The sequence below is a fragment of the Sesamum indicum genome, linkage group LG6 (assembly GCF_000512975.1).
Source record: "Sesamum indicum cultivar Zhongzhi No. 13 linkage group LG6, S_indicum_v1.0, whole genome shotgun sequence".
NCBI classification, from domain to species: domain Eukaryota; kingdom Viridiplantae; phylum Streptophyta; class Magnoliopsida; order Lamiales; family Pedaliaceae; genus Sesamum; species Sesamum indicum.
The window spans coordinates 8,284,129-8,307,845 of record NC_026150.1 but is presented as its reverse complement, the minus strand read 5'-3'; the positions used below and the strand labels follow the sequence as shown (position 1 = coordinate 8,307,845).

The 23,717-nt window shown below is 35.6% G+C and overlaps 2 protein-coding genes across 2 annotated transcripts; both read left to right on the top strand.

Annotated features, from left to right (window-relative positions):
- Positions 76-2,540, top strand: LOC105164088 (dynamin-related protein 4C-like). The gene has a single exon (XM_011082648.2). It carries the CDS (start codon positions 141-143, stop codon positions 2,301-2,303), a length of 2,163 nt encoding a protein of 720 aa, XP_011080950.1. The 5' UTR covers positions 76-140; the 3' UTR covers positions 2,304-2,540.
- On the top strand, positions 5,779-17,929 carry LOC105164086 (dynamin-related protein 4C). The gene is made up of 2 exons (XM_011082646.2): positions 5,779-5,981; positions 15,777-17,929. The coding sequence occupies exons 1-2, from the start codon at positions 5,891-5,893 to the stop codon at positions 17,735-17,737; spliced, it is 2,052 nt and encodes a 683-aa protein (XP_011080948.2). The 5' UTR covers positions 5,779-5,890; the 3' UTR covers positions 17,738-17,929.

Genomic DNA, 23,717 nt, shown 5'->3' with positions numbered 1-23,717 from the left:
ACGTTCTTGGGAACTGAAAGGTTCTAAAATGCAGATAACCCAATCAAAATGAATTGCATTGTTCTTGAGCCGTTTGCTATTCCTCTGGGGAAGGGAAAAAGACACCCCTTCGTTCCTACAGAGGTCTCTTTAGATACATTATGAGCACTCTTTTTAAGTATGGGTCTAAAGTTTCTTTTCCACTTGCATATGCACACAACATAAAAATGGGTGGTGGAGGTCGTAGCAACAGCTCCAAGAGGAAAGCTAGTTTGCTAAAGCACGAGAACAACGAAAATCCTTTGTTATCAGACGATTCTCGTCGGAAGTCAAATCGCCTGATATCCTCTCAAGAACAAGATGTAGAAGAAGAAGAAAAACCAATGGAAAACATCCAAGCTCCCATAATATTTTCCTACAACGATCGCATTCGCCCATTGCTTGATGTAGTTGATAGGCTGCGCCATCTGAAAATCACAGAAGAAGGCATCCAGTTGCCCACCATTGTGGTGGTTGGCGACCAGTCGTCCGGCAAGTCCAGTGTTCTTGAGTCCCTTGCAGGGATTAGCCTGCCGAGAGGCCAAGGCATTTGTACAAGAGCTCCTCTCATAATGAGACTGCAAAATCATCATAATTCTCAGCCAGAAATTTTCTTGGAGTATGCTGGAACCATAGTGCATACTGATGAGGAACACATTGCTGATGCTATTACTGCTGCAACTGTTGCTATTGCTGGTAAAGGGAAAGGGATTTCAAACAATCCCTTGACGCTGATTGTGAAAAAGGAAGGCGTACCTGATCTTACTATGGTTGATTTGCCTGGAATCACTCGAGTTCCCGTTCCTGGCCAGCCTGAGGATATCTATGAGCAGATTTCCAAGATTATCATGGAGTTCATCACACCAGAAGAGAGTATCATCCTGAATGTTTTATCTGCAAGTGTCGATTTCTCCACTTGTGAGTCCATTAGGATGTCTCAGCGGGTCGACAAGACCGGCCAGAGGACTCTCGCAGTTGTCACAAAAGCTGATAAATCTCCGGAAGGCCTGCCGGAGAAGGTTAGTGGGGATGATGTTTATATAGGGCTGGGTTATGTCTGTGTGAGGAATCGTGTTGGGGATGAATCATACGAGCAAGCACGAGTTGAAGAAGCCCGGCTCTTTGAGAATCACCCTCTTCTATCAAGGATAAACAAGTCCATGGTGGGAATTCCTGTTTTAGCACAGAAGCTGGTGCAGATTCAGGCAATGATTATTATGAAGTGCTTGCCTGACATTGTTAGGAAGATCAACCACAAGCTCTCTGCCAATGTCGACGATCTGAATAGGTTGCCAAAAAATCTCACCTCAGTTGCTGAAGCGATGGCATCATTCATGTGTGTTCTTGGTTCTTGTAAAGAATCCTTGAGGAAGATCCTTGTGAGAGGAGAGTTGGATGAATATCCTGATGAAATCGAGATGCATTGCACGGCTAGACTGGCGGAAATGCTAGACAAATTCTCTGATGAACTGAGATCTAAAAGTTTTGAAAGGAATCGGAAATCCAACTTTTTACTTGAAGAAATTAATGTTTTGGAGGAAAACAGATCCATTGGGCTGCCAAACTTCTCCCCTAGAGCTGCATTCCTTACTTTGCTGCAGAAAAAGGCCAAGGAGATATATAATACTCCATTTGATTTTGTTGACAAGATATGGAGCTACATAGAAGAAGTAATGGATTCTGTCTTGAGGCGACATTCTGATAATTATCCTCAACTCCTGTCGTCCTCAAAAAGAGCAGCACATAACGTTGTTGCCAAGAAGAGGAAACTATCAGTAGATTGGGTTACTGATATTATGGAGATGGAGAAACTCACTGATTACACTTGTAACCCTGATTACGTGGCTGCATGGAGTAAGCTCATGGCTTATCAGGGCCAGTTCATGGCAGTAGTTAAAAATCCTAATAACCCACCAACTTTTAAGAATGATGTATTTGGAGAAGTCAATGTTGCCCATCTACGTGGTCATGGTAAGATTGCTGAAGAAGCGTTTGACATGAAAATGAGGATAACAGCCTATTGGGATATAGTTCTGAGGAGATTGGTAGACTGCATGGCCTTACACTTGAATTTTAGTGTTCAAAATCTGGTGAACAAAGACATGGAAGTGGAGTTCATCAACGAGGTAATGGGGCCGCAGGGCGATGGCGTGAAGAGGATGTTGGAGGAGTCGCCTTCTGTTGCTAAAAAGCGTAGGAGGCTGATGAGCAGTATCAAGTTGCTCAAGGAGTCCAAGGATGTTGTTGACAATATTATGGACAGAATTGCGACTGATATCGATTAGTTTGGACCTCGATTTCGTGTTATTTTCCGAATAATTTGCTTTTCAATTTCAAGATTCTGCTGTCTGAGTTTGCTGCTTCCCTTCTGCTGTGTACTTGTAAGCATGAACTTCTAGTTGATATGACTTCCCGTACTCTACTGAGATCTGATTTGTATTTTAATCATCCAGAATTGTTGGTTGCTTCCTTGATATCATGTCATAAACATTGTGCTGTAAATTGAACCATTACTTCCTTTCTCTTGAATCCAATTTGTTTCTTGCACCTATTTTTTCTTATTTTTCGCCTTTTCTAGTGACCATCATTCCTCTCATTTCTTTGGAAGAGAAAAATGTTTAGGTAAATTACAGTATGGTAAAATTAAGATTACGAATACTTTCATTATTTGAAAATTTATCATTACCTTTTTATTTTAATGATGGTTTAATAATTAACTCATTTTGTTAGTTTTAATTAGGTTTTATTTATTGTTTGGGTGAACTGACCAAAATTGCCTTATAGACTGATAATTATAACTTTTTTTCTTAAAAAAATTTATGATTTTTTTTATTGACTAAGTGAATTTTTTTTTTTTATAATTTTTTTCATCCACTTAGTTGGATTTTTTTATAAATTTTTCTTTTTTTTAAAAAAAAACTACAATAAGGGCATGGTTCATAATTTCACAGAATTATATAATTTTATCAAGCATCAAGTATTTGTAATCTTTCAAAAAACGAAGAATATTCGTAATTATTCAAATTAGACGTCAGAGAGATCGTTGTAATTACCAAAATTTTATTAAAATCGGGTCATCATATCAATCATATTTATAAGAATTGTAGCCGCATTGAATAAAAAAAGAATAATTATATTTGCACTCTGGAACATATCATTTATTTACACAAAGCACTCATTTTTTTGGATAATGACAAATATACCCATAAAAATATCAATATTATTTACACAAATCGTCCTTACTTTTTAAAAAATTATACATAAACCCAAAAAAATTAATAACACCATTGCACAAACTACTTTTGGCTGTAGGTGTGATTTCAGTAATTATGCCCAAAAAAAGATCGTTTGTGTAAATATGCTATAGAGAAGGGATGTAAATGTAATATCCCAATGAAAAATTATTTTATTTCTCATATACGTTCCGAATCTAATGAGTGCTCCCTTTGATTTGTACAACTAAAAAGAAAACAAAAATATTCTAAATGACTACAAAAAAAAATGAAGAAGAAAAGGAAATAGACCTTGTGAAATATTTTTAGTACACACATTATACTTTGCAAATAATACTCCGTTTTGACAATATTATTTTTTACTTAATCTAACTAATTTTCTATATACTTGTAATTAGTATTAATTGATCACCATCATATATATATATATATATAATTACAAAAACTAAAGCAAAATAATTTATTTCATATTATTGCTTAGTATTTATCTCTATAATTAATGTGTGGTAATGATAGTCTATATAGTAGCACAACTAAAATATTTTGTGTAAATAAAGCGCGAGGAATATCAAAATAATGTAAAAAATGTCCATATTTCTCCTTCCAAACAGAATATTTAATATATATGTGTTTAGACGGAATTATATTTTTGGTCCAAAAACTAACCGGCATATTCAAATATATTTAATATATAATCATATGAAAAAATTCCAACTTTATATATTTTTAATTAATTAAGCATATCGAGAAGACGGACTTGCTGGTATTGTCAAATAGAGTATAGAAAACTTCTTCCGCTCTAGTAGCGGGTTTCTCTTTTCATTAAGTAGCCCCTCATTGACCTCGTACACTGAGTGAAGCAACTTCTTTTCTATCATGAAGAGGAAGTGAGATGATGACAATGCAGCTGGGAAAAATCCATATCAATTGACTAGTTTTGTAGGATAGGAGTTGGTTCTAGTTAACTGTCAGTCTCAAAAAGGGCTAGGCACACCTCTTCTCACACATACAGTACGCCCCTTACGACTACTCTTTTCCACTTATACTAACCAAGGTTCGAACTATATGGAAAAAAGCAATGGCATACAAAAACGATCTTTGCCATTGCTGCTTCTGCCTCTACTTGTGAGCCTTTTGGGGGGCTAACGCTAATGAAATTCTCTTTTTTTCTGAACCTGGTGGGTCAACTATGGATAGGAGCGAATGCAGTTGCAGTGGAAGTGTGAATTGCTAATGCCTCTCCTTCGTTGGAGCTATCTGCGGCACCCTCTTGCGCTTATTGCTTATTGATTAGAGTTAGTGATGAAAAAAAAGGTATGTGCGAAAGGCTGATTTCCCAGAGCAGGAAGCACTCTTTCAAATGCGCAAGTAGGAAAGTTATCAAGCGCAGGCATAGAGTCATTAAAGCTTATACAAATGCAGAGTTGAAATATATATATATAACTAAGCAACCCAACCATCCTGACTCTTCAAATCAACCTTGAAAACCTAATAGTTAAATCAGATCAAGTAATTAAGGCTATTTACTCACCTTAATTTACACTAAGTTCATAAGTAAGGACGATTGATGATGATGAATGCAACTCTTCCACTGCCCGGAAATGAATCAATACAGCTTCTGAAATTTGATCATACATTGAAGACTAATCAATCAAAATGGAAAATCAAAGAGTTCATCATCATCATGATCATAAATGCATGCAGCAGCAATTCTTTCTTCCTGACAAACCCTATATATAAATGCCCTTCCCTTCCCTCGGAATGACTATATACATATTCAAGAATCTACGGACAAACATACAGCAAATATTCAAATTAGGTTTGATTAAATAAAATTAATTATAGTTTTATAGAGCAAATATAATATACTTGTTATGTAATTGATCACTTTATCCAAATTGCACACACAAAAAAGTGCATGATACTTTTTGTATAATCGGTTCATGTCCCATCAAATTTGATTTGGGTTATAATTGATTGACGAAATTCTAATATTGATATAATTTGATTGGATCTAAATTAATTATTTAAAAGATATTTTAAACTTATAATATAATTCATGTATAATTTTAAAAAATAATAAATTACCCACGCTTATTGTATAATTGATTTAATAACATTTCCTAATAATTCATGGGATGGTATTTCCATAATTTGTCCAATGGCCTACACTCCCAAAAGTAAGTGACATGTCTCGTAGTTCTCCAAAAGTCTTTGGCCAATTAAAACACTAGTCTTTTTTTATTGATTTAAAATACATTTTTTTTTTATATATTTTCTTCAAGACTAGTGTAATTTTAGATCAAACTTTTCACAAAATTTGTGATGCTAATATACTGTCTTTTATTCTAATAATATATTTTATTTTTATTTATAATAAAAATGAAGAGAAAGAAAGAGCAGGAAAAAGTCTTGACTTGGAAAATGGGGTCTCTAACTGTTATTTGCTTAACAGCGAAACACAATATTCCATGGGAGGAACATAAAGCTGATCGGTATCCCAGAAGAAACCATTCTTGAAACATGGAAAACCTTATAAATACAGACTCTTCCATTGCCATAAAATCACAGAATCGAAAATTCACACACACACAGATATAATATTACCAAACCCTTGTTTGATTTCTTGATTAAGAGCAATGGCGTCTGTGACTCGTGTCAAAGAGGAAACGTCTCCGACAGTCATGCACTCTGTCCAGAAAATGAGTCTCCTGAATATCTCCGGCGAACATTATGAAGAAGAAAGGCCACTGGCGCCCATTGTTGCCTCCTACAACGACAGAATTCGGCCTCTCCTCGACACCGTGGACAGGCTGCGCCACCTTAAGATCATGCAAGAAGGCATACAACTCCCCACCATTGTGGTGGTGGGCGACCAGTCCTCCGGTAAATCCAGTGTTCTTGAGTCTCTGGCAGGCATCAGCCTCCCCAGGGGCCAGGGTATTTGCACCAGGGTACCTCTCATAATGAGGCTGCAGAATCATTCAAACCCTGTCCCGGAGCTTTTCTTGGAGTTCAACGGGAAGGTTGTGCCAACTGATGAAAAACACATCGCCGACGCCATTAACCTTGCCACCGAAGAGATCGCCGGAACGGGGAAAGGGATTTCGAACAACCCCTTGACGCTGGTTGTGAAAAAGATGGCCGTCCCTGATCTTACCATGGTTGATTTGCCTGGAATCACTCGAGTTCCTGTTCATGGCCAGCCTGAGGATATCTATGAGCAGATTTCCAAGATTATCATGGAGTTTATTACGCCGGAAGAAAGTATAATCCTGAATGTTTTATCAGCAAGTGTCGATTTCTCGACATGTGAGTCCATCAGGATGTCACAGCGGGTGGACAAGTCTGGCCAGAGGACTCTCGCTGTTGTAACCAAAGCTGACAAATCTCCGGAAGGCCTGCTGGAGAAAGTCACCGCCGACGATGTGAACATCGGCCTCGGCTACGTCTGCGTTAGGAACCGCATCGGGGACGAGACGTACGAAGAAGCTCGGGAGGAAGAGGCTAAGCTTTTCGAGACTAATCCGCAGCTTTCAAAGATTAACAAATCCATGGTTGGGATTCCTGTTTTGGCTGAAAAGCTGGTGAAGATTCAGGCCACCATTATCGTTAAATGTCTGCCTGAAATTGTTAGCAAAATCAACAACAAGCTCTCAGCCAATATTGAAGATCTGAACAAATTGCCGAAGCATCTGAACTCAGTTGCTGAAGCGATGACAACATTCATGCACATCCTTGGTTCTGCTAAAGAATCCTTGAGCAAGATCATTCTGCAAGGTGAGTTTGACGAGTACCCGGATTCAAAAGAGATGCATTGCACTTCTAGACTGGCGGAAATGCTCAATCAATACTCTAAGGATCTGCAATCTAAAAGGTATGTCGACAATGATCCAAGCAAGAACTTCTTGCTCGATGAGATAAAGGTGTTAGAGCAAACCAAGTCAATCGGGCTGCCAAATTTCCTCCCTAGAGCTGCTTTTCTCAGTCTGCTCCAGCAGAAGGTGGCGGATGTATCCATGATACCCTTTGAGTTCGTCGACAAGATATGGAGCTACTTAGAGGATGTAGTGGTCTCCGTCTTGCTACAACACTGCGATAGCTACCCGCAACTCCTGTCGTGCACAAGAAGAGCTGCGAAAAACCTCATAGACAAGAAGCATCAGCAATCGATTGAGTGGGTGAAGGACATGGTCGAGATGGAGAAGCTCACTGATTACACCTGCAATCCCGACTACATGTCTTCTTACAACAAGCTCATCTCTCGTCAGGAAGAATTTCTTAAGGTTGTGAATGGATTAGTGACATATTTGCACATACAGATTGATGGATTCGGATCAATTAACGTCAGTCATCTGCGCGGCAAGGGCAGTATGGTTGATGCTTTCGATGTGAAGATGAGAATGAAGGCTTATTGGGATATTGTCCTGAGGAGAATGGCGGATAACATGGCTTTGCACTTGACTTTCAGTATTCAGAATCTGGTGAAGAAAGAGATGCAGACAGATATCATCGACGAGTTAATCGGGCCTCAAGGCAATACCCTGGATAGGATGCTGGAGGATTCTCCTTCTGTAGCTGAAAAGCGGAAGAAGCTGGAGAAAAGCATCAAGTTGCTCAAGGAGTCCAAGAACGCTGTTGCCAACATCATGGACAGGGTTGTCGACAATTTCGATTGAGCCTGGAGATGTTGGAGTTGGGCTGATTTCCCTGTCTTGTGATCCTTAATCTGTGCTATGTTTTCAATTTCTGCAATGATCTATCTCTCTAAACTTAATTAATTCCTAGTACTCTGTCTGTTCTCGAGCAAAATGGTTTGATTGTTTATTTTTCTGAATTGCGCATCAATCATACCATAATTATATTACACTTATTATTATATATTCAAGCTTAACCAAATACGACTCAGTTCGTTTTTGAGTTGTGGAGTTGTTATAGGCATATGCCAAGAACATGCTCTACCTGATTTTCTTGGAGGAAGATTGGCTAAATATATTTAAATTTTAAAAAAATTATACTAAAAATGATCACTTGAACAAATTGACCAACTTTTTATGTGTTAGAAATACATTAGAATTTTTGTTATTTTACAATTTCCGAAGCTCATTTTTTAAAAAAATATCAAGTAAATTATAATATTATATGAACCCATTCACAGCTTATAAGTTATAAATACATCTAAATACTCTTATAACAATACATCAATGGCTTAGTTTTTAGTAAATTGTGGCATTTTTATTTCCTTGACAATACTATGAAGAACTCTTCGTGGCCTTCATGTTTTTTGACTCACCTCTTCCACATAAGCATGGGCTTTTTTTTTCCTTAATAAAAAGAATAATTATATCATTATATCAATATTTTTAATAAATTAAACACTATATTAGTTTGTTTAGTACATCAGTATAGCAATAAAATAAATAAAATAAACTTATATGAAGTGAGATAAATATCTATTGCCTAAAAAAACTTGAATCCATAATCTCAAACTTATTTAATAGACTTCAGTTTTAACCACTAGACTAAAATATCATTGACTATAAATTTAGTCTTGAGAAGCCAAGAATGGATCTCATAATAATCATGCATCCTCCGTGTATGTCACGGATTTGTTTTGAGTTTATAACGATAATTATCTTTTATTTTATTTTTTTTGTAATTTATTAATTTTGATTAAGATTTGGGTTAAATTTTTGGATTATTCAGAATATCAACGGGACAGATCTGGAATTGTTTGCCAAAATTTGGGACCCACCCCATCAAGAAAATTCTGGAATTGGATCCTCCCAGACCCATGCCGAGCTCGGGACCTAGGACCCATGAGATTGGGCTCAGTAGATTCAATTAATATTTTTTAAATTATTAAAAAATAAATAAAAATAATACCATATTAATTTTATAAATATGAGACAATAATATTATTGAAAGATTAATATTTTTTTTATAAATTTATATGGTGCGTGTTTTAGACATTAAAATATTAAAAATTATAAACTATGTATTACTTATATAAACATTGAAATGTTTATAAACTATTTATATCATTATTTTAATTTATGAAATTATTAAGTTTGTGTACTATATATAAGTATAAATAAATTACACATACTTTATATATGTATAAATATATTTTATATAAGTAGATATAAAATATACAAAACAAAACCGATTGAGATGAATTCGTGTCCAGACCACTAAGATCTCAAACCCGACTCAAGACCCGTTTAAAACTTCAAAATCAGCTACACACCGTATTGTGCAGTATCATACAATTCGAATCAAATTTCAATTGGGCCTAATCAGGGCCATTGATGAGGCCTTGCAAGATGTTATTGTTGGTATATTTCCAGATAGGCCCTTCTCTGTTGTACGAGGATGTCCTAAAATTGGACCCAACCTTACAATTTAGAACTCTAATCAACGCGAACGAAGCCCAAAATCCCATTTATTATTATTACATGTTTCATAATAATAATTAAAAAATTACTACGCCAAGTGGAAAAAAATCTTCTATCACACTTTAATGACGTATTCTGATGGCACACCAACACTTGACTGGTATGCATTTAAATTACATAATAATTTGATTATATTTCTTTTTTGGTAAACTAAAGGAAAAAACAGGGGTGGCATCTCAAAAATCTGACAGAGAATATTGTACTTACATCATCATGTGTGCCGATCAAGGTCCCCACAACTGGCTTACTATTGAACAAAAGTCAAGATCTAATCATATGAGAATCAAAAGTGAGTACGTACATTTAATCCCACCAAATGCTTTGACAAAAAATTTGAACTCACATCATTAGTAGACAACGTTTGATGTTAAATATTAAGTCATCCCGACTTATAATACATAAATGGGCATAATTGCTAGGGTATGAGTCTCTTGATGTACTATATGATGAAATTATTCACAAAAATCTAATGAAAAATATGTTCATTCCAATTATAGTGAAAAAATAATTAAATATGATTTGTAGACTATGATACTATTGTGCCTCGAAAAGAAAAAGCACAATCTTAAAAGGAATTAAAAAGAAAAATGAGGTGAAATAATATTAATAATGAAAAACTAAATAGTGTAATACTATTTTATTTAATTAATTGTACTTTTTTTTTAGATAATTACCTTCCATCATCTGAAGTTTAGTGTAATTACACTTAAATTCATTGTCGTTTAAAAATTACATCTAACACTTTTGAGGTTCACTTCCGTATGATAAATAAATCCCTCCATTAGTTAAAATTCAATAAATTTATCGATATTAATAACAAATCGAAAAAGAAGTCTATGTTTGAGTTCGATTAACTTATTACTGATTTATTGTATGTCAGATAATTCTTTTTATAATCAAATTACCCTCATACGTTTTCACACATTAATACTTGTGAGGAGGCATATTGTACTGTTATAAGGGTAGTTTAGTCGAAAAAAATTGTTTGACCTGTAATAAATTAGTAATAAGTCAATAAAAAATAAATATAAATTTTATTTTTTTTTTGTTAATATCAGCAAATTCAATAAATTTTGATTAATTGAGTGACTTATTTGTCAGATGGAAGCAAACCTCAAGGGTGCTAGAGGTAATTTCTCAAATTACACATAATCTAGGTGTAATTACACAAAACCTTAGGGGAAGGGAGTGTAATTATCCGTATTTATTTATTTATTTTTAAAAAAAGAGAAGAATTGGAACTCTTAAACTTATAAATTAACAAAATAAGAATTTTGTCTAAAACGCGTGTTAGACACGTCACCAATCATGTTCTTTTCCTATTTACATCATATAAAATTATTTGTTATATATTTAATCTCTAAACACACTAAATGTTGTATTCAACGTAGATAGAATTATCTAATATATATATATATATATATATTGATTCGGGTCGAAATTAGCGATCTCCTAAGACGATCTCACTGCAGATAGACCAACTCTTCCTAGATCAGATTTCGGGTTCCCTGAGAATAAAACACGAACCGTGAGCTCGTCGGGCACGTCCCCGACAATGACCCTCCGACGCTCAAGTTAGGTTGATCGAGAGAATTGTATGCGATCTCAAAGTTCTAACTCAATAAATGCGCAACAGTTACTTCAATAATGGCGTATCGAGTTCTATTTATAGAGCACAGCTGAGTATCGGGTAGTGAGTCACGTGGCCTTATCCTACTGGCTCATGTTCTGATCGAACGGCTTCCATTGTTCGGGTCTTCAGTCGGTTTGTGCGACCCGGATCGGGTCCTCCGCGACCCGCCCGTTACAAGAGGCACGAATCCTGATCACGAAATGACTTTAATGCCCTTAATGAAGGGTAATCTGGTCTTATTGCAGGGTTACAAGTGTATACCCATCATATATATATATATGAGATAGCGTATAAGAAGTGTATTTGAGGCTAAGTACATTGCATAAAATAAAAGGTATAATAATGGAGTAAAGTATTTAGATACACCTAATTCCCATATCTTTTGGATTAACTGTGTTGGATCTGACTTCATTCTTGCTGACAACTTCATATTGTATATTGTCAGTTTGCAATTTAGGTCGCACTTTTAAATAACGACACCACGGTTGTTGACATGCCCAATTTTTGTGTGGTATGTGTGTGCTGTGTTTATACTGTTACTTTTGTTCTCTTGTGGCTGTGGGGAGCCGGCACACTATACCTTTGAGTCGTATAATCTTGATTTAAACTCTGAGTATGTATTAAACTCCACAAGAAGGGCTGCCCAAAATCTTGTAGCCAAAAGGAAGCAGCAATCGGTGGATTGGCTGGTCCATACCGTGGAAATGGAGACAATTGACCCTGAGTACATGGATTCATGGAACAAACTCATGTCATATCAGAAAACACTGATGGAAACTCTGAATAATACATCTAAGCCCACCAAGATACAGATTGAGGGACTGGGTGAAGTTAATGTTGCTCATCTACGAAACCATATGGGCATTGCTGAAGAAGCGTTCGACCTGAGAATGAGGCTAATGGCCTATTGGAAGATCGTCCTGAGACGGTTGGTAGACTCCATGGCCTTACATTTGCTCTTCAGCATTCAAAACCTGGTGAATAAAGAACTGGAAGGAGAAATCGTGAATGAGGTAGTAGGGCCTGACGGCAGTGGCCTGGAGAGGATGTTGGATGAGTCGCCTACCGGTGCTGAGAAACGGAAGAGGCTCAAGAACAGCATAATGCTGCTCAAGGAATCCAAGGATGTCGTTTCCAACATCATGGATAAAATTGCAACCTATGCAGACTGACTAGCTTCATAAACATATTGTCTCCTGTTTTCCTGATTCAAGAATTTAAGGTACGTTGCTGTTGTTCTTAGAGCATGAATTGCTCTCACCAACACTTGAATTTGCTACCAAAATTAAGAGATTATTTGGGTTTTCTTGTTCAACTTAGAATCCTTTGAAACAAAGAATTCTATTTTATTTGTATATTCACCATCCACGTGGCTGCAATCCGTGAGTTGCGTCGTACCAAAATTAGGAGGTCTTGTGGTTCAATACGCGACCTCTCCAAGGTTGAACTTTTAAGTTCCGTCTCGTTAAATTTGATAATGAAATAAAATAAAATATAGTAGTTTCCTAATATTTAAATTAAAATAAAGTATTGAATTTATTATTTAATAGAGTATATTTAAAATAATAAATTCCTATTGGATTTATAAAAATATGGTGATATAAAACAATATTGATATAATATTAAAAAAAAAAAGGGTGGGGATGTGGGAGTTAGATAAATTAATAAATAAAAACATATCAAAAAAGTAAGACGCCAACGAGTACTTTCACTTAATAATAAAACATAGATTAGTTTAATGATAAATTATTTTTATTTTCTTTACTATAAATGTTGTGTAATTACATGTTTAAATTGTTGATTGCATGTTTAATTTTGGTGGTATTTTGTAGACGAAGGTGTAGTAGGATATGTTGCTGGGCCCTATTCTTTGCTATAAATAATTGACTTTGATTTAATGAATCAAATAATTAATAACAAATATTTTTAATTGAGGGACACATGAAGATCAAAATTATAGTTCAGAAATATTCAACCCTAAATTTTATGGACATGAGTCTTATCTCATCAGACTAACCTCCTATTTTCAGACATACCACTTACAATATCTTAGGATAAAATTATCCCATAAGAAAATACCTAATCATCATCGTATCATATAAATTACAACGGGCTCCACCACTAGAAACCATGATGAATATTTGATTAATCGTAGTAAAAATTTAAATTTTTACTTTGATTTTATTTAATCGTGGTTAATAATATTGATTTACCACGATTCTTTAAGTCGTGGTCATTTATAGTGTAATGAAAATTTAATTTTTTTTATTATGTTGAAATTTGTCGTAATTACAAAATACCTCATTGTTATTCGATAAACTACAAATATCCTCATGAAATTATAAATATCTTCTTGTGACAGTTCATTACAGGAAAGTATTTATTATGGTATTTATAATTTTAAAAAAATATTTATTACTTTTCAGACAGTGAGAGAACGTTTATAATACATTTTAAATAAGTCCATTGTAATTTATCCTATCATATAATCAAAAAAGTGAATGAATAATATGAGTGAAGTTGGATCAAGAATATATATATATAGAGAGAGAGAGAGAGAGGCCACTGAACATTACTTAAAGGGAAAATTCTAGTTCGAATATGATTCGATTAAATTTGAATCAATTGATATATAATTTAAAAAATATCATTAATTATATAATAAATATATCACACTTGCTATATAATTCATCTAAAGTTGATGGAGTTAAAATTTTACTTACACGAAGACTGCCGCAAACAGAGAATGCCTCCTTCTCCAATCAATGAAGAGAACTTGGGGTGGAAGCAAGAAAGGACAGCGCTGTCCAGCAAGAATTGGTCCTCACAACAAAGGATTCTCTGCTGATAAAGGGTTAGTACGGACGCTGGGTATCTCCATTGACTAAGACCTTTTATATATGTACATACATGCAACCATATTTTATGCTAAAATCGAAACTAAAAAGTATCAATAAAATTATAAGGTAAATTATAACTAAATCTTTTGAGATTCCATATAATTATAAATAATTTTATTATATTATTTTATGTTTATTGTTATTTTTTTAAAATAAAAAATTTAAAAATTATAAAAATTAAATGGAGTGGATGAAAAATTTTAAAAAATTATCTATTTAGTCAATAAAAAAATAAAAAAAATTATAATTCTTAATTCACAAAGGCATTTCGGTTAGTTCATCATAAGAAAAATGAATGAAAATCTATGGGTGAATAATGGATTGAGGTAATTGTTGAACGACCGTTAATATTAAGGAAGTATTTATAATTTTTAAAATAATAAAAAATATTCATAATTATATGAATTTTTAAAAAAGATTGTTGTAATTCACACAAAATGTAATAAAATGACAAAAAAAACAAAGGGATTGGAAGTACACAACAAAACAAAATACAAAAGCGATGATGGCTTTATATTATATCATATTAATCATCAACCCACAAAATCAAAATTACAACAATTAAGTTTCTACTATTCGTGTTTGGATATTATTTGCCTAAGTTGAAAAGTATTTTCAGTAAATGAATATAACAAATTACTTTTTTTTCATTAATGCATGGACATGGACATGGACATGGAGCAGCAGCAGAAGCATATTAGATGCAGTTAATATAGAAATAAAAAAAATATTCAAATTAGATTGGTCAAATCAAATTAATTATAAAGAAAATGTAATACACTTATTATGTAATTGATCACTTTATTCGAATTGCTCATACAAAAAAGTGCATTATACTTTTCGTATAATTAGTTCATGTCTCACCAAATTTGATTTGGGTTAGAATTGATTGACGAAATTCTAATATTGATAGAATTTTGCCGGATCTAAATCAATTATTTGATAAATATTTTAGACTTATAATATAATTTATGTATAATTAAAAAAAATGAAATAATTCACACTTGCTTTATAATTAATTTAATAACTTTTCCTGATGATTCATGGGATGGTAATTCTATAATTTGTCTAATGGCCTACACTCCCAAAAGTAAATGACATGTCTGGTAGTTGACTCCAAAAGTCTTTGGTCAATTAAACACTAGTCTTTTTTTATTGATTAAAAATACATTTTCTTTTATATTTGGTTTAAGACTAGTGTAATTTTAGATCACACTTTTCACTCATTTGTGATGCTAATAAACTATGAGTGGGGTCTTTAACTGTTATTTGCTTAACAGCGAAGCACAATATTCCATGGGAGGAACATAAAGCTGATCAGTATCCCAGAAGAAACCATTCTTGAAACATGGAAAAGCTTATAAATACAGACTCCTCCATTGCCATAAAATCACAGAATCGAAAATTCACACACACACACATATAATATTACCAAACCCATCAATGGGCTCTCTGACTCCTGTCAAGGAGGAAACGTCTCCGACAGTCGTACACTCTGTCCAGAAAATGAGTCTCCTGAATATCTCCGGCGAACATTATGAAGAAGAAGGAGAAGAAGAAAGGCCACCGGCGCCCATTGTTGCCTCCTACAACGACAGAATCCGGCCTCTCCTCGACACCGTGGACAGGCTGCGCCACCTTAAGATCATGCAAGAAGGCATCCAACTCCCCACCATTGTGGTGGTGGGCGACCAGTCCTCCGGCAAATCCAGTGTTCTTGAGTCTCTGGCAGGCATCAGTCTGCCCAGGGGACAGGGTATTTGCACCAGGGTACCTCTCATAATGAGGCTGCAGAATCATTCAAACCCTGTCCCGGAGCTTTTCTTGGAGTTCAACGGGAAGATTGTGCCAACTGATGAAAAACACATCGCCGACGCCATTAACCTTGCCACCGAAGAGATCGCCGGAACGGGGAAAGGGATTTCGAACAACCCCTTGACGCTGGTTGTGAAAAAGATGGCCGTCCCTGATCTTACCATGGTTGATTTGCCTGGAATCACTCGAGTTCCTGTTCATGGCCAGCCTGAGGATATCTATGAGCAGATTTCCAAGATTATCATGGAGTTTATTACGCCGGAAGAAAGTATAATCCTGAATGTTTTATCAGCAAGTGTCGATTTCTCGACATGTGAGTCCATCAGGATGTCACAGCGGGTGGACAAGTCTGGCCAGAGGACTCTCGCTGTTGTAACTAAAGCTGACAAATCTCCGGAAGGCCTGCTGGAGAAAGTCACCGCCGACGATGTGAACATCGGCCTCGGCTACGTCTGCGTTAGGAACCGCATCGGGGACGAGACGTACGAAGAAGCTCGGGAGGAAGAGGCTAAGCTTTTCGAGACTAATCCTCAGCTTTCAAAGATTAACAAATCCATGGTTGGGATTCCTGTTTTGGCTGAAAAGCTGGTGAAGATTCAGGCCACCATTATCGTTAAATGTCTGCCTGAAATTGTTAGCAAAATCAACAACAAGCTCTCAGCCAACATTGAAGATCTGAACAAATTGCCGAAGCATCTGAACTCAGTTGCTGAAGCGATGACAACATTCATGCACATCCTTGGTTCTGCTAAAGAATCCTTGAGGAAGATCATTCTGCAAGGAGAGTTCGACGAGTACCCGGATTCCAAAGAGATGCATTGCACTGCTAGACTGGCGGAAATGCTCAATCAATACTCTACGGATCTGCAATCTAAAAAGTATGTCGACAATGATCCAAGAAAGAACTTCTTGCTCGATGAGATGAAGGTTTTGGAGGAAACTAAGTCAATCGGGCTGCCACATTTCCTCCCTAGAGCTGCTTTTCTCAGTCTGCTCCAGCAGAAGGTGGCGGATGTATCAATGATACCCTTTCAGTTCGTCGACAAGATATGGAGCTACTTAGAGGATGTAGTCGTCTCCGTCTTGCTACAACACTGCGATAGCTACCCGCAACTCCTGTCGTGTACAAGAAGAGCTGTGAAAAACCTCATAGACAAGAAGCATCAGCAATCGATTGAGTGGGTGAAGGACATGGTCGAGATGGAGAAGCTCACTGATTACACCTGCAATCCCGAGTACATGGCTTCTTGCAACAAGCTCATGTCTCGTCAGGAAGAATTTCTTAAAATTGTGAATGGATTAGGGACATCTTGGAACATACAGATTGATGGATTCGGATTAATTAACGTTGGTCATCTGCACGGCAAGGGCAGTGTGGTTGATGCTTTCGATGTGAAGATGAGGATGACGGCTTATTGGGATATTGTCCTGAGGAGAATGGTGGATAACATGGCTTTGCACTTGACTTTCAGTATTCAGAATCTGGTGAAGAAAGAGATGCAGACAGATATCATCGACGAGCTAATCGGGCCTCAGGGCAATACCCTGGAGAGGATGCTGGAGGAGTCTCCTTCTGTTGCTGAAAAGCGGAAGAAGCTGGAGAAAAGCATCAAGTTGCTCAAGGAGTCCAAGAACGCTGTTGCCAACATCATGGACAGGGTTGTCGACAATTTCGATTGAGCCTGGAGATGTTGGAGTCAGGCTGATTTCCCTGTCTTGTGATCCTTAATCTGTGCTATGTTTTCAATTTCTGCAATATCTAAACTTAATTAATTCCTCGTACTCTGTTGTTCTCGAGCAAAATGGTGTGATTGTCGGTTTTATTGAACTATACATCAATCATACGACAAATATATTACACTTGTTATTACATATTCAGCTTCAACCAAATAAGACATATAGTTGGTTTTTGAGCGTGGAGTTGTGGGGTTCAGATAACCCTGGATTGGAGGATGGAGAGTTTTGTTATAGGCATCTGCCAAGAACATGCTCTACCTGATTTTCTTGGAGGAAGATTGACTAAATTTATTTAAATTTTAAAAAAATTATACTAAAAATCATCTCTTCAACAGATTGACCAACTTTTTATGTGTTCGAAATAAATTAGAATTTTTGTTATTATTTAAATATCCTTTAGGAGCTTGTAAGCTATCGATATTTTGTTTTAGTATTTTCGAAGCTCATTTTTTTAAAAAATTATCAAGTAAAAATTATAATATTATATAAACCCATTCACAGCTTATAAGTTATAAATACATCTAAATACTCTCATAACAATACATCAATGCCTTAGTTTTTAGTAAATTGTGGCATTTTTATTTCCTTGACAATACTATGAAGAACTCTTGGTGGCCTTCATGTTTTTTGACTCACCTCTTCCATATAAGCATGGGCTCCCACAAAAAAAAAAATGATAATTATATGATTATATTAATATTTTTAATAAATCGAATAATATATTGATTTAATTAATATATCAATATAATAATAAAATAAATCAAAATAAATTTATATAAAGTGAGATAAATATCTATCGTCTAATAAACTGAATTCATAATTTCAAATTTATTTAATAGACTTCAATTTTAACCTCTAAACTAAAATATCATTGACTATAAATTTAGTTTTGAGAAGCCAAGAATGAATCTCAGAATAATCATGCATCCTCCATGTATGTCACGGATTTTGTTTTGAGACTACAACTATAATTATCTTTTATTTTTATTTTTTTTAAATTTATTAATTTTAATTAAAATTTGGATTAAATTATCTAATTATTGGGAATGTTAACCGGACAGATCTGAGATGAGTTTGTCAAAATTTGAAACCCACCCATCAAGAAAATATTTGAGAAGCCAAGAATGAATCTCAGAATAATCATGCATCCTCCATGTATGTCACGGATTTTGTTTTGAGACTACAACTATAATTATCTTTTATTTTTATTTTTTTTAAATTTATTAATTTTAATTAAAATTTGGATTAAATTATCTAATTATTGGGAATGTTAACCGGACAGATCTGAGATGAGTTTGTCAAAATTTGAAACCCACCCATCAAGAAAATTCTGGAATCGGATCCTCCCGAGACCCATGCCGAGCTCGGGACCTAGGACCCGTTAGATTGGGCTCGGTAAACTCAATTAATATTTTTTAAACTATTAAAAAATAATAAAAATAATATCATCTTAATTTTATAAATATGAGACAATAATATTATTGAAAGATTAATATTTTTTTATAAATTTATATGGTGCATGTTTTAGACATAAAAATATTAAAAATTATAAAATATGTATTACTTATTAAAATAGTAAAACGTTTATAAACTATTTATATCATTATTTTAATTTATGAAATTATTAAGTTTGTGTACTATATATAAGTATAATAAATTACACAAACTTTATATATGTATAAATATATTTTATATAAGTAGATGCAAAATATACAAAACAAAAAACGATTGAGATGAATTCGTGTCCAGACCACTAAGATCTTAACCCGACTCAAGACCCGTTTAAAGTTTCAAAATCAGCCCAACGTATTGTGCAGTATCACACAATTCGGAATCAAATTTTGATTAGTCCTAATCAGGGCCGTAGATGAGGCCTTGCAAGATGTTATTGTTGGTTATTTCCAGATGGGCCCTTCTCTGTTGTACGAGGATGTACTAAAATTGGACCCAACCTTACAATTTAGAACTCTAATCAATGGGAACGAAGCCCAAAATCCCATTTTTTATTATTACATGTTTCATAATAATAATTAAAAAAATACTACGCCCAGTGAAAAAAAATCTTCTATCACACTTCAATGACGTATTCTAATGGCACACCAACACTTGACTGGTATGCATTTAAACCCGACAGAGAACATTGTACTTGCATCATCATGTGTGCTGATCAAGGTCCCTACAAGTGGCTTACTATTGAGAAAAAGTCAAAATCTAATCATATGAGAATCAAAAGTGAGGACGTACATTTAATCCCACCAAATGCTTTGACAAAAAATTTGAACTCACGTCATTAGTAGACAACGTTTGATGTTAAATATTAAGTCATCCCGACTTATAATACATAAATGGGCATAATTGCTAGGGTATGAGTCTCTTGATGTACTATGTGATGAAATTATTCACAAAAATCTAATGAAAAATATGTTCATTCCAATTATAGTGAAAAAATAATTGAATATGATTTGTAGACTATGATACTATTGTGCCTCGAAAAGAAAAGGCACAATCTTAAAAGGAATTAAAAAGAAAATGAGGTGAAATAATAATAATAATGAAAAACTAAATAGTGTAATACTATTTCATTTAATTAATTTTATTTTTTTTAGATAATTACCTTCCATCATCTTAAGTTTAGTGTAATTACACTTAAATTCATTGTAGTTTAAAAATTATATCTAACACCTTTGAGGTTCACTTCCGCATGACAAATAAATCCCTCAATTAGTTAAAATTCAACAAATTTGTTGATATTAACAACACTATACTTAAGTTCGATTGACTTATTACTGATTTATTGTAAGTCAGATAATTTTTTTTATGATCAAATTACCCTCATACGTTTTCACACGTTAATACTTGTGAGGAGGCATATTGCACTGTTATAAGGGTAGTTTAGTCGAAAAAAATTGTTTGACATGTAATAAATTAGTAATAAGTCAATAAAAAATAAATATCAATTTTGTTTTTTTTTGTTAATATCAGCAAATTCAATAAATTTTGATTAATTGAGTGACTTATTTGTCAGACGGAAGCAAACCTCAAGAGTGCTAGAGGTAATTTCTCAAACTACACAGAATCTAGGTGTAATTACACAAAATTTTAGGGGAAGGGAGTGTAATTATCCGTATTTATTTATTTTTTTTTAAAAAAAAGAGAAGAATTGGAACTCTTAAACTTATAAATTAACAAAATAAGAATTTTGTCTAAAACGCGTGTCAGACACGCCACCAATCATGTTCTTTTCCTGTTTACATTATATAAAATTATTTGTTATATATTTAATCTCTAAACACACTAAATGATGTATTCAACGTAGATAGAATTATCTAATATATATATATATATGAGATAGCGTATAAGATGTGTATTTGAGGCTAAGTACATTGCATAAAATAAAAGGTATAATTATGGAGTAAAGTATTTAGATACACCTAATTCCCATATCTTTTGGATTAACTGTGTTGGATCTGACTTCATTCTTGCTGACAACTTCATATTGTATATTGTCAGTTTGCAATTTACGTCGCACTTGTAAAAAAACGACACCACGGTTGTTGACATGCCCAATTTTTGTGTGGTATGTATGTGCTGTGTTTATACTGTTGTTAAGTTGTGAAGATTGATTTGAAGAAGAAAAGGATAACCTGATTCAACTTAGAATTCCCAAGTTGAGTTGGAGAAGGATAACCCGATTCAAAGTTGAGTTGGAGAAGGATAACCTCATTCAACTTAGAAATCCCAAGTTGAGTTGGAAGGATAAGTAACTTAGAATTCCCAAGTTGAGTTGGAGAAGGATAACCCGATTCAAAGTTGAGTTGGAGAAGGATAACCTCATTCAACTTAGAAATCCCAAGTTGAGTTGGAAAAAGGATAAGTCATGGCTATATATACTACTCTTATTAGCATTGTTTTATAGAGCAAAGTAGAATAGAGTAGAGAGAAAAGAAAGAGTTGAGACGAGGGTGAGTGTTGTTTTTCACGTGTGGTGAAGACTTGCATACAAGTGTGTGTGTGTTGTACTCCTCAATTTTTCTCCTCTTTGAGTGTTTTCTCCTGGCTTGGTATCGCCCCCAGACGTAGGATTTATATCCAAACTGGGTTAACAAATTCGTGTGTCTTTTATCGCCTTCATATTCCACCTGTTATCCATCTTAACCCGATCCATTTCCTAACAACTGGTATCAGAGCCTGGTTCAAGGAGTTAAGATGGAGGGAAAGTTTCCAGTCGAACGGTTCAATGGTTCCGACTTTGGGTTTTGGCGTATGCAGATGGAGGCCTACCTGTACGGGAAGGACCTGTACGAACCACTTGCAGAGAAGTCCGAGAAGACGAGTGATGAAGAATGGAAGGTGCTCGATCGAAAGGCGATGAGCGCAATAATCCTGTCGCTCTCTCGGAATGTCGCCTATCATGTGAAGGGAGCAAAGAGCACGAAGGAAGTTCTACAGACTCTTGCCGATATGTACGAGAAACCCTCAGCAATGAACAAGGTTATGCTGATGAAAAAACTATTCAGGTTGCAGATGGAGGAGAGGAAGTCGGTGGCCGATCACCTCAATGACTTCAACCAACTCACGACACAGCTGGCGTCTGTGGATATCGTGTTTGACGATGAGGTAAAAGCGTTAATTTTGCTTTCATCTTTACCTGACAGTTGGGATGTGGTTGTTACTTCAGTGAGCACTTCGTCTGGGAAGGAGAAGATGAAGTTCGACAACATCAGGGACATGATGTTGAACGAGGAAACCCGTAGAAAGCAAACGGGTGGATCATCTGGCTCTGCGCTACATACAGAGTCCAGAGGGAGACCTGACACACGGGGTAAATACCGTGGAAGGTCCAGGTCAAGGTCCAGGGGGAAGAACAAGGGCAAGAAGGAGATGGTGTGCTGGAACTGCGAGAAGCCCGGACACATGAAAAGCGAATGTCGGGCGCCAAAGAAGGAAAAGGAGGGCCGAACAGCGAATGCCGCGACGGAGGAGATCACGGATGCACTCTTGTTGAGTGTGAGCAGTTCTTCCGATGATTGGGTTGTGGATTCAGGGGCCTCATTCCACTCATGCAGCAACAAAGACATCATGGAGCCATACACCTCAGGTGATTTTGGCTTAGTTTATCTTGCAGATAACAAACCCCTCAAGATTGTAGGAAAGGGAGATGTGCGGATCAAATCAACGAATGGGTCATGCTGGACCCTACATGATGTGAGACACATACCAGGACTGAAAAGGAACTTGATCTCAGTCGGACAGCTGGATAGTGATGGATTCCACACGACGTTTGGAGACGCGAAGTGGAAGATCAGTCGGGGAGCAATGACTTTGGCTCGAGGACTAAAGTCGGGAACGCTCTACATGGCGGGAGGATCCAGTTTAAACATTCCCTTTGCAGGAACTGTATCGCAGGCTAACCTGTGGCACAATCGCTTGGGCCACATGAGCGAGAAAGGAATGAACGTGCTGAAGTCGAAAGGACGGTTGCCCGAGTTAAAATCGGTGGAGGTGGGTCATTGTGAACACTGCGTGTTCGGAAAGCAGAAGCGGGTGAGCTTCTTGACCACAGGAAGAACTCCGAGGAAAGAAAAGTTGGAGCTTGTTCACACCGATTTGTGGGGGCCAGCACCAGTGTCATCTCTTGGTGGATCAACGTACTACATGACATTCGTCGATGATTCCACTAGAAAGGTATGGGTGTATTTCTTAAAAAGAAAATCTGATGCCTTTGATACATTCAGGAGATGGAGGGCACTAGTGGAAAATGAGACAGGTCTACAAGTGAAATGTCTCAGATCGGATAACGGTGGCGAGTACAACAGTGAAGGTATCAAGAATTACTGCGCCGACCATGGAATCCGAATGCAGAAAACAATCCCGGGGACACCTCAGCAAAATGGCGTTGCTGAGAGGATGAACAGAACACTGA

Bases quoted from the DNA above. Each gene is read 5' to 3' on its own strand.
- LOC105164088 (XM_011082648.2), top strand. From the start codon at position 141: ATGAGCACTCTTTTTAAGTATGGGTCTAAAGTTTCTTTTCCACTTGCA.
- LOC105164086 (XM_011082646.2), top strand. From the start codon at position 5,891: ATGGCGTCTGTGACTCGTGTCAAAGAGGAAACGTCTCCGACAGTCATG. The intron at 5,982-15,776 runs ATTATGAAGAAG...TCTCCGGCGAAC, and splicing joins CCTGAATATCTCCGGCGAAC to ATTATGAAGAAGAAGGAGAA.